Consider the following 12858-nt stretch of genomic DNA (forward strand, 5'->3'; position numbering starts at 1 on the left):
TATATATGCTAAACAGTGACCTATATGAAATTTGAATCGAGTTGGGGACACTTTTCATCATCTTACCCGGCTAGGCCCTTTGTCACCATTGGCTAATTTTTCAATATTTTGGATTGAATTTTTTTTAAATATTCTTTGAATTCTACTTAATATGCTTATTTAATTTAAAAATAAAATATGTCTCCCATAGCTTTGATAAAAATTCACAAAAATGTGCTTCATATGTTGATTTCATACCACACCCCCCCCCCCTCCTTAAAGAAGAATTATGAGTCTTAATGTCAATTCTGAAAGGGCACACGACAATCGTTTTCACTTTCAAGAATAACCAGAAATGGCTCTGAAAGTCTTCCTCAATGATTTTGTTTGTTGTCTACAATAATGAGGGAAAAAAGGTAGGGAACAATATGGAATCAAAGACAAAAATAACCAATTATTGAAAATAGAGACTACAGAAATAGTAAAAGTATGGAAACAATACTACGAAGATAAATTCAAACAGGAAGAAGTACTATCCGTTGCAAGATAATTCAGATGGAATTCCCCAGATTATTTTGTGCTTGATATCAGCCCAGTCTCATAATATGGGGAATTCCATCCGAATTATCTTGCAACAGATAGTAGAAAGAAATGAAGCAGGAAGAAATAGACCAGAACTGGATGAGAAAGAGGAACCAGAAAATATAAGTAAGGAAGAACTGGAAGAGGCTATACTGCCGTCCTAGCCAAAAGGGCGTATCTCAAAATTTTTTGATTTTTATATTATGGTTCTTAAGGGCCCCAAATACAATGTTTAACCTATTTCCTATGCGAAAAAGACACATTTTAACTCCATAGTGCCTAAAAATTGGTAATAAAATTAGAAGCATCTATACGAGTGCTTGTATTAAAAAACCGATAAATCACAATAACTCAACAACTTAAAATATTGAGATGCGTCTTTTTGGCTTAGGACGGCAGTAGAAAGAATATTAAAATTGGAAAAGCAGCAGGAGAGGACCAAATAGATCCAGAAATGATTAAGTGGATGGGTGAAAAAGGAGAGGACTGGCTATTACAGATATACAAGGAAGCATGGAGGACAGAGAAAATCCCAGAAGAAAAGTTAGTTCTACCAATATACAGAAAAGGACAACATAATGAATGCGAGAATTATAGAGCTATATGCTTGTCATCAGTTGGCTTCAAGGTATATACAAGAATTATAGAGAAGCGCCTAAGATCAGTGATAGAGAAAGAAATGTAAAGCGAACAGGCTGCATTCAGACCAAACCGTCAAACAAACGATAACATCTAAGGAATATAATAGAGAGACAATGCTGTAAAGGGGATGAACCATTTCTCATGTTCGTTGATCTGAGGCGGCATTTGATACAATAAACACAGAAATAATGTGGAAAATATTGGAAAGTTATAATATAGCAAAAAAGATGATAAAAGTCATAAAATCTATATATTATAATTCAGGGGTGGTCAAGCTCCTTGATACTCTGAGCCACTTTTCATAAGTTGAAATTTTTCGCGAGCCGCAATTAAATACGTATTCAAAAAGTATGTAAAGAAGGTATTTACCAATTTTTAACAGTTATTTATTGAAAACAGAAATAAATTTACGAAATATTAAAACTTAATTACATATAGTTTTATTTTCGAGCTTGATCTTTGGGATATTTGGGTCATATATATTGGTAATAAAAAATTCACCTTATGAATTACATACATATGTTCATTTCAAACGAATTCAGGAAAAAATGAAGAGACGATTCAAAATATTTTAAGTCTTTTGAAATCTATTTTGAAGTTCGGTAAATACTCCTTCTGACTTTTTTTATATATGTACTCGTTAATGACTAAGATGTGTAGTCCAAATTACAAATTATATCCATAGCAAGAGTTATACAAATCTGTCTGGAGTCGGTTGATTTACTGACATTTATTTCGCGCCACTCCTAATGTTCATTTCTTCAGTTTTTGATGTATCACATCATTTTAAAAGACATTTTGAACATATGGAACGATAATATTTTTTTTTAAATATAATAACACAAAATTGAAAATGAACTCAGGTACATTTATCGAGAGCCACACGTAATCCTTCAAAGAGCCTCATGTGGCTCGCGAGCCGCAGTTTGGCCACCCCTGTAATTATATGGAAGTAGAAGGCCAAGTACAAATAAATGGAGAAAGATCAGGCACTTTTAAATGAGATAATGGAATTAAACAAGTAGATGGACTAAGTCCTCTCTTGTTTATAATAGTCATGGATACCCTAATAAAAAATACCAAAGATCAAACAAGAAACCTTCAATATATAGTGGGATATAAAAACTTAAATGCAATAAAGATCAACTTCCTTCTATATGTTGATGATATAGTTTTAATCACAGACACAGTAGAGAAAATGCAGAAACTAATAGATATTTGGCAAAAAGAGATGCAGAATTTAAAAATGGAAATGAATCTCAATAAAACAAAACTTATGATAATAAATAAAGATGAGAAAAAGAAAGGAATACTAATATAATAAGGGAACAAGTAATAGAAAACATATCTACTTTCGAATATTTGGGAAATATAATAACAGATGATGAGAAAACGGACATGGCAATAAGTAATAAACTGAAGAAGGCTACTAACGTAAGATTACTCTTTAAATAATATAATTTTTGGAAAGTCAGAAATAGTCAACAAAACTAAACTAAGAGTATACAACAGCATAGGAAATCCGATAATGACATATGGGGCAGAAACATGGATTGTACAAAAGAAACATGAATCAATGATAAACGCGACCAAAATGAAATACATGAGAAGAATAGCTTGAGTTACGAAGTTTGACAGATTTAAAAATGAAGATATAAGGAGGGAGCTGGAACAAGAACCGATAATAAGGAAGATCAAAAACAAACAATTGAGATGGTTTAGCCACATACAACGAATGGAGCAAAAGAGACTAACAAAGAAGGTACATGAAGCCAAAATGGGAAACAAAAGAAAAAAGGGAAGACCGAGGAAGACATGGATGGACCAGATCCAGGATATAGGGGAAAGGCGACACATGATTATGAGAGATGTGAAGAACCTGGCCACCAATAGAAGTGCATGAAAGAAATAGATAAGAGGCAGAACCCGAAATCTGATGCCCTGAAGGGCACTAAGGATTACGAGAAAGAAGAAAGAACAAAAGACATGAAATATGGTAAACTAAGTGTAAGTTAAGCAATACAAAATGAGTTAAGTAAATAGTAATGACTTACATGTTTGCTGGGCTGTCAAAACTTTTAATTGTGTACATTTACAAAAGTTTACAAATACTGTTTTGTTTTGTGTGGTTACTAAGTTTACTAAGTCAAAAAATATAATACTTACATTAAAAATTTTGTGTCACATACTGCTACAAAACAATTTTTCCCACTTCCCAAGGTAAACACTACAAGGTCAAAAAGTTCTGCCTGATACTGAACTGCTTTCAAATAATTCCGACCCAACAGAGGAAACACAACAACACTAAAAGTAAATGCCAATGAAAGTAAAACCAAAAGATTTGCTTTACATAATACGTGAAGTCACAGACTGACTTTCTCTTTTACTGCACAGCATAATAGGAATTCCTTTTCCGTGTGCCTGTTATAATCGATTGAATAATACGTGACGGGTTAATAAACTTACCAACATCGGTTTCGGTTCCTCAGGATTACTTGAAAATCCTCCAAGACACAGCAAACGAAATCTCTATCACAAAATATCTTATGGAACTTGGAAGATAATGTATTTATTACTTTTTCAACATCTGCGTTTATATTCATAGCATGATCTATCGATCCATAACTTCACTTATCGAGATAAAAGCTAAAATATATTTTACACAAATTATACATACACTACAATTTAAAATATACACCAATTTTTTGACTATATCATCCAAGCTGGAAGGTGTACAATTTAAAACAAATTTATTATCAAAACAACATGCTCATGCTGCCATTTGCGCCATTTGTCAAATGAGAGTATGAGAGTTAGAGGTGGACGCACTTGAAGAAATCTAAATATATAACACTTTCAAATTAGATGACCTAAATATTTAGAAAAACAAGAGAGTTCCTAATGGAGAAATGTGCAATTTAATTTTAAGATTTGTGCATTATATTGAATACAAAAATTAACTTACAGTGGCGGGAACGGAGTATGGATAAAATAAGTTATTTAAAAAAAGCATTTGATGGGATACCAGATATGTTAAACACTTTGATGGTTTTACTTTTGTCTCAAATTATTAAAATATGTATAGTCTCTTTAGCTTAGGTATCAACAAAATTTAATTAAAATTAATGTCGTTATTTAGGAGCTGTTTAACTAGGTGCTATTTAACTTATAAATACTCTTAACTTCAAGGCCATAAGTTACAAAAAATAACAATCAAATCTGTTACAGTCCAGGAGCTCTTTTTTATAAGTACAAAATTGAACACCATTAACGATTAGACATATACCTCGTCCAATTTACTTACCGTTGCACGTCATCCGCGCCATAGCCTGTAACACGATACCAACACGAAATATTTAGGCGGTGGGTGTGTTCTTTTTTAGAATCAAAATGATTCTAAAGGGGAACATACCTACCGCCTAGATATTTCGTGTTGGTATTGTGTCACAGGCTATGGCGCGGATGACGTGCAACGGTAAGTAAATTGGACGAGGTATACCTAACAACTATATTACGGGCAATGGCAATAATGTAAATCCGGCCAATAACTTTAATAACCGGTCAATATCGACAATGGCCGGATACTAACATTATTGTCCATAGAAACTGGACATTGCGATGATAATTTTAAATTCTTGATAACATTTCCATCATTGCCCGGTCAATATCAACAATGCCCGTTGTTAATCGGTCAATGTTTAAATTTAGGCTAAAAGATAGGTTTAGGTTTATTATTTGCTTATTTCTGTGAAATTATATCTAAATTTATGTAGAAAGTGTTACAAAATGCCATGGTCCACTATCTTGTCAAAATAAAATTGACATAGCCTTCAAAAGCTATCTTATACAGGGTGTTTGGTAAAGAATGGGCCATAGCTTAACCTTAGATTCCTGAGTTTAAAATAGCTCGATTTAAGCTAACTTACCTTAGTACGAAAGTTGATAATAGCCGAAATACAGGGTATCAAAGTTAAAGTTTTATTTTATTTATTCTTGAATATTTACTAACAGGCAAGGGATAATGACACGAAATTTGGTAAGCGGGGTTTTTTTTGGGACAAGAAATCTAAATTTGCTACCAAAAATGATGTATTACCCAGAGGGCGCCACATACGCCTTTTAGCGCTCATTTAATAGGTTCAATTTTTTTTGTTACCCACTCTACATACTTCTTGAATCAAAACTTTTATTCTCTGAATATTTTTACTTAAAAAAGGTATACTACATTCATCTCGCTAAACTCAACCGTTTTCGAAATAAACGCATTTTAAATCTGCGAGGCAACATAATTTTTTGCATAATATCATTGTAGTTACACCCCAAAAATAACTTAAAACCATAAAAAATTTAGAAAAATGTACCGCAATTTTCTTTAAATGGAATTTGCGATGCAATGACATAAATATGAGAACCAGCACAAGTATTGTGATTTCAAGTTTATTTTTCGGGTCTAACTACAATGATATTATGCAAAATATTATGTTGTATCGCAGATTTAAAATGCGCTTATCTCGAAAACAGTTGAGTTTAGCGAGATGAATGTAATATACCTACCTACCTTTATTAGGTAAAAATATTAAGAGAATAACAATTTTGAGTCAAAAAGTTTGTAGAGTGGGGGATAAAAAAATTGAACGTATTAAATGAGCGCTGAAATACGTATGTGGCACCCTCTGGGTAATACATCATTTTTGGTGGTTAATATTTAGATTTCTCATCCTAAAAAACCCCCACTTACCAAATTTCGTGTTGTTATCGCATGCCTGCCAGGAAATATTCAAGAATGAACAAAATAATAGTTTAACTTTGACACCCTGTATTTCGATTACTAGCAACTTTCGTACTAAGGTAAGTTAGCTTAAATCGACCTATTCTAAGCTCAGGAATCTAAGGTTAAGCTATGGCCCATCCTTTACCAAACACCCTGTATAAAAAAATAATAGGACATCATACCTAATTTTATTTATCAACATTGACCGTTTGCTTTTGGCCACTGTCGTTATTGACCGGTTATTGATGAAAACTCTAATTTTAGGTTATTTTTTTACAACATTGGTCAATAGCTGATGTTATTGCCGTTAAGCCGGGCATTGTCGCAAATAACCAGGGCACAGTAAAACCAAGGCACTTTGATCTCAAGAAGTAATACCGGCAGTACGCAATTGGGAATTCACCAGTGGTGGATGCGGGTTTTCCCTGTTAAAACCCGTACGTTTCCATGCGACTGGCAATGCGAGGGTGGGGCAAAAGCGACTGGGAACATTGCGCGGTCGCCATGCGTGACTAAAGATTTTACTTCCAATTTTTCGGAGAGTGGTTCTACTGTCCCTCTTTATACTGTGACCAGGGGAAATGGACATTCACGACAATGCCCGGTCTTTAAACGTCAATGGCCAATTTAAATCATTGTCCGTAACATATGCATTAAATTTCCTTAATTTTCCTAACTAGTGTGTTTACTGGATTGAATTTGTCTGTCTGTGGTTAAGTTTCATGTCAGCTAACATATTTTTGTTTCAACAATTTTTATCCTTTAATTTTGGACCTTTTTGGGGAGGGGGAAACTGTAGATCCGCCACTGATTATTGAGTCAGAAAACAGATTTGTATACTTGGGGCTCCCCGATAACCAACAATGGTGATTGCTCTGTAAAGAGTAGAGTAGCAATGGCCCGAACCGCAACAGCTAAATTAATTAAAATATGGAAAGACCGAACAATAACAAGGAATACTAAGTTCAGGTTGACCATCAGGCTATTTTTCCCATGGTAACATACGAGACTGAAACATGGACTTTCAAAAAATCGATAGAAGTAAGATCTAAGTCTTTGAAATATGGGTCTACAAAAGAATTCTACACGTGTCCTGGACATAACCAACATTTCAATTCTGGAAGAGCTTCCATAGCAAGAAGAACGGCGACTATGGAACTACTGGTAGTAAGTAAAAGTAAGAAGGCTGAAGACCAAGAGACCAACACGATATGGGCACACAAATGAAGATTCTGGTGGGAAAATCCCTACATGAAGCCGTCCATCTGGTACAGGATCGCAACCACTGGAGACAGCAAGCACCAATATTTAGAGTGTCACCACGCGCTGACAAGGGCTCAAGGAATGAGGAGATATTTGAGGCAGGGGCGTCATTTGATAGGGTCAGGAGGGGTATTTGCCCCCCTGACCCTGAAAATGACTGAAATTTACAAAAAAATATATCAATTTTCATCACTACATCATATATAATGTATTGTATATACAGGGTGAGTCATGAGGAACTGTACATACTCCTACCTCGTATATAGGCCCCTATGGGGAATAACAAATGACCATTAAAAGTATCTGCTCCCATTGTTTAATAATATACAGGGCGAGTTTCGCATTTTGACAGAAATTTATATTCGTCATAGTTTTTGAACGGTCAGATCGATAAGTCTCTTATTTTGGTCAATTGTTACACTATTACCACCTAATCAACTGATTTATTCAAACTAGAAAAAAATCAGGTCCGGCTTTAAAAAATTAGTTCGTTTGGGTCTTCGGAAAAATTTAACCCTGTATACGCTTTTTGAAAACTCTAATATTCATTTTACAAATTAGACAAATAGGCAATTAAAATGACATATCTATTTTTTTCCCCACACGATTACTTAATTTTTTATAAAAAAATCAAAGGACATCGCACACATCTTATGGAAAATATAATGTCACTCAAATTCAATAAAATTTATACGATTATATTCGTTTTAAATTAACGATCAATTCTTATCATTGCGCCAACTCTTAATTATGATTAATTACGGCGCAAATTGCAATTAAAGTTTATCGAAATCACATTTTTGGAGTCCATAAAATGTTAGTTACAATCATTATTGCTCTGAGTGCTATTCATAACAGCTTAAATCCCGCTGGGCCTAAGCGGATTAGTGAAACTAATCCGCTGATTTATGGAGTACCGAAAATCTGGGTATTTTAAAATATTTTTTCTCTCTCTAACTTATGTACCTACCCATTTGATTTCAAATTTATTTATATCAATTTCTGCTCTTATTTTTGAAAATAGAGTTGGCGCAATGATAAGATTTGATCGTTAATTTAAAACGAATCTATTGGTATAAATTTTATTGAATTTGAGTGACATTATATTTTCCATAAGATGTGTGCGATGTCCTTTTATGAATTAAAAATTTGGTAAAGTGAACCATAGATTTAAAAAAAATTAACTTTTATTACAAAAATTAATTTTTTTAAACAAATATTTGATTTATGATACCACCCAATCAACTGATTTATTCAAACTAGAAAAAAATCAGGTCCGGCTTTAAAAAATTAGTTCGTTTGGGTCTTAGAAAAAATTTCACCCTGTATACGCTTTTTGAAAACTCTAATATGAATTTTACAAATTAGACAAATAGGCAATTGAAATGGTGTATTTATTTTTTTCCCCACACGATTACTTAATTTTTTATTAAAAAATCAAATTTGTCAAAATCGCAATTTTACCATAAAAATAAAAAAAAGTTTTTCTTAAAATTAAAAGTTTCACCATTTTTTTTTTCTATAACACGTCTAGATCTAAAACTTCCCATAACACTTCTCTTTGGACTCTATAGTTTAACATAGACGTGATCAAATAGATAAATTTTAAATTTTTTCACTTAATTTTTGCGAGTTAACTTTGCAATTCACGAATCTGCACCTTTTATTTTTAAAAATTCATAACTTTTACGAGAAGAAGACTGAAAGTCTACAACAATTGTCATAGTATTCACAATAGTAAGAGATATGAGCTGTAAAAATTTCAAAAAAAATTTAAATGGAACGTTGTAGCGAGTTAAACCGTGATTTCATCTTTTTTTTTTCATTTTTAAAAATTCCGATTTTGACAAACTTGATTTTTTAATAAAAAATTAAGTAATCGCGTGGGGAAAAATAAATAATCCATTTTAATTGCCTATTTGTCAAATTTGTAAAATTCATATTAGAGTTTTCAAAAAGCGTATACAGGGTGAAATTTTTTCTAAGACCAAAACGAAATAATTTTTTAAATCCGGGCCTGATTTTTTTCTAGTTTGAATAAATCAGTTGATTGGGTGGTAACATAAATTAAATATTTGTTCAAAAAAAATTAATTTTTGTAATAAAAGTAATTTTTTTTAAATCTATAGTTCACTTTACCAAACTTTTAATTATTATTCATAGTCAAAGTTGATTTTTTTATAAAAAATTAAGTAATCATGTGGGGAAAAAATAAATATGCCATTTTATTTGCCTATCTGTCAAATTTGTAAAATTCATATTAGAGTTTTCAAAAAGCGTATACAGGGTGAAATTTTTTCTAAGACTCAAACGAACTAATTTTTTAAAGCCGGACCTGATTTTTTTCTAGTTTGAATAAATCAGTTGATTAGGTGGTAATAGTGTAACGATTGACTAAAATAAGGGACACATCGATCTCACCGTTCAAAAATTATGACGAATATAAATTTCTGTCAAAATGCGAAATTCGCCCTGTATATTATTAAACAAGGGGAGCGGACACTTTTTAATGGTCATTTGTTATTCCCCATAGGAGCCTCTATACGAGGTAGGAGTATGTACAGTTCCTCATGACTCACCCTGTATAATGCTTGCCCCCCAATCAAAATTTAAAATGACGCCCCTGGGCACCGGTGTCTGAAAATTGTAAGGACCATGGTAAAAAGCGACATCTTTTAATGCCGCCACTCCCAAGTATTTCACAAGTGACAAGTATAGTATAGCAATACAGGGTGTTTGTCAGAAAATTGTCCCAGAGTATTGGAGCAAAATGTATTGAAGTCGGTTTCAGTGGTTATTCATGACCATGACTCTCGTTTTATCTGGTGATCCAGTTCCAGTGATAAATATAATTGGCCGAATAAAAAATGACTTCCGTTTGTGATGTTCGTAGAGGCTCCTTTAATGTCCTTCTGTCATGATTAAATTGAAACTGGATAACCAAGAATTGCCTTAGTGAAAAATTTGTATTTCAGGAAATCCTAAATAAAAAAGAGAATATATAGAGAAAATCCTAAATGGAAAAGAGAATTTGAACGATTATTATTCGTGGCTTTAGGTTTGCGAACGCTAATGATTAGATTTCGTTTCAAGAATCTTTCCAGCCATCTCTCATCTCTTATAGGACAAGGCGACAAAATTACCACCTTAAATGGGCAGCCATTTCTTTTTTTTCGTTCGATTCTAAATTTCTAAAACAGGGACATTTGTCTAATTGTGCGGGACTTTGCAAGTTACCCTTCTTTAATCTTCTCTGGAATGTTTGGTAGGGGATATTACATTATATCCCCTATCCTCCTCCTAAGTGCCTTCTCTGTTGAGGTTGGCGATCAATATGGCAAATTTCTCTCTGTTCTGGGCTTGATGGATTAAGTCATTCCCTGTTGTGTGGGTTCAATTCTCTGATATCCCCTATACCCATTTCATTAGTCTTTTCCTATAGTAGCCTGCTGCTTTCCCTATACCCATTTCATTAGTCACCAACCTAGTACCCCTTTGGAGTAATGAGAGTCACAGTGGCTCTTCCTAACTCAAGGTGACTTTTTTATATAAAATAAAAACAGCACAACGTCACCCTAATTAGCAAACCTCGTAATTCCATTTTTACTCAATTTGTGAATATATGCGCCATCTGTTTGTAAATTAATTCTTTTTTAACGAAATTAAGTAATTAAGTATTTTAAGCAAATCCTGTAACTCCAACTAAATGTAAGTGAAAAAGAAAACCTTGTAACTCCGTATCAGGTTTTTTGCACCTCATGAACAATTTGTCGTTTTGGAGTTACGAGTTTTGCTAATTAGGGTGACGACAATTTAATAGAAAATCAGATATGATGCAATGAAATTAAATATTTTTACGAACCTACAGTAATAAAATAATTTAGATCTGACAAAAATGTAATACTTACGGCGCCACGTATCGCTGGAACAATATTACACAATTATTGCACTCAACCCCTGGTCAACGGTTTCATACGAACTGATTGAAATAACCACGGTGCCTATGAGCCATCACAGCTCAAGGTCAAGCGAAGAGTGCGTTCAGCAGTTATATTTAGGCCTTCCCATAATAATAAAGGTGGCTCCCACAACCCACTGGCTCTCATTTTCCCCATCTCCCCTACCGGGAAGATTGGACATCCGTGTAAAGGGGGAAAAAGCGCAGATAACTGCTCCCTAGTATCGAATGATCTATATTTAACAGCTTTTGGGATTTAGAGACATGAAAAGCAGACACGTATTTATTTCCACAAAAAAATGTTATAAAGAAAAAGAGTCAACCAGAAAATTTACCAATTTGTAGTTTGCAAAAGTACATCTTCTTTTGCCCTTTAATTCGTCTAATTTTGAACATACACTTCCCCCAGTTTCTTCGATTCGCTTCTGTTTAGTGCTTTCTGCTTCCAGTGCGTTCCTCCTATCTTTTTAATGTCGTCTCCTCATCTCATCTGGGGTCGTCCTCTTGCTCTCTTTCCTGTCGATGGTCTCCATTGTTGTATCGTGGTATTCCACCCATTGTCCGTTTGTCTAGCGTTATGACCTGTGAAGCTCCATTTTAGCCTGGCTATATGTTGTCCTGCGTCTTTGACTTTTGATTTATTTCTTACCCAGTTGTTTTGCTTTTTGTCTGTTAATTTTACTCCTCACAACATTGCTCTCTCCATGGCTCTTTGTGTCTTCATTATTTTATCCATGTTTGCTTTGGTCAAGGTTCATGTTTGGCATGCGTATGTGAGAATTGGGAGTATGCACTGGTCAAATACTCTTGTTTTTAAGTATTGTTGTATTTTTTATTCTTTAGGACCCATTTTAATTTCCCAAATCCTGCCCAGGCTAATCTGACTCTTATTTTTACCTCTGCTATTTGGTTTTCCTTATTTATTTTTATTATCTGTCCCAAATATATATAATCATTAACAGCTTCTATAGTGGTGTCGTTTAGTATTACGTTTGTATTATCTTGTGTGTTTGTCATTGTTTTTGTTTTGGCAAAATTCATTTTTAGACCTATTTGTTCGGATTCATTTGCTAGTTCGGTTAGCATGGTTTGTAGTTCTTCAAAACTTGATGCTATTAGTACTACATCGTCTGCATATCTAAGGTGGTTTAGTTTCTTTCCATTTATGTTTATTCCCATGTTTGTCCATTGCATTGTTTTGAAAACATCTTCCAGTGCAATGTAAATAGTTTAGGAGAAATAACATCTCCCTGTCGTACTCCTCTATTAATTGGTATGGGTTTTGTGGTTTCTTCCAATTGTACTGTCATTGTTGCTTTCTTATATATATATTATGTATTAGCATTCTGTATCTGAAAGAAATCCTGAGAAGAATTGGTACAGAACGACAACTGCTATGCACAATTAAATAAAGAAAAACGGCATACCTGGGGCACCTAATTAGAAACGAAAGATACCAGTTTCTTCAAACCTTAATTGAAGGAAAGATCGAAGGAAGAAGGGGAGTGGGCAGGAAGAAAATGTCATAGCTCCGTAATGTCAAACAATGGACAGGACTAAGAAACATAGGAGACCTAATACATACTGCAAGGGATAGAGAAATATGGTTAGACGTGATCGCGAACATCCATTAGTGGATTGCATAAGAAGAAGAAGAATCTGG

General features: G+C 33.7%; 1 protein-coding gene across 4 annotated transcripts in view; it reads right to left on the reverse strand.

The window, feature by feature from the left end:
* Positions 1 to 11224, reverse strand: part of LOC126878551 (uncharacterized) — a 172520-nt gene extending 161296 nt beyond the window's left edge. The window contains exons 1-3 of one of the 4 annotated variants that reach the window (XM_050641328.1): positions 11146 to 11224; positions 3670 to 3849; positions 3370 to 3507 (exon numbers count right to left, since the gene is read on the reverse strand). In XM_050641328.1, the coding sequence (XP_050497285.1) occupies positions 3370 to 3507; positions 3670 to 3806 (275 nt within the window). In that variant the 5' untranslated portion in view covers positions 3807 to 3849; positions 11146 to 11224. Of the gene's footprint in view, positions 1 to 3257; positions 3339 to 3369; positions 3508 to 3669; positions 4000 to 4507; positions 4588 to 11145 lie in introns of those variants that run through there. The other 3 variants (XM_050641329.1, XM_050641327.1, XM_050641330.1) reach the window with 3 other exon arrangements.
* Between the last annotated feature and the right edge of the window lie 1634 nt (positions 11225 to 12858).

The sequence above is a fragment of the Diabrotica virgifera genome, chromosome 10 (assembly GCF_917563875.1).
Source record: "Diabrotica virgifera virgifera chromosome 10, PGI_DIABVI_V3a".
In the NCBI taxonomy this organism is placed as follows: domain Eukaryota; kingdom Metazoa; phylum Arthropoda; class Insecta; order Coleoptera; family Chrysomelidae; genus Diabrotica; species Diabrotica virgifera.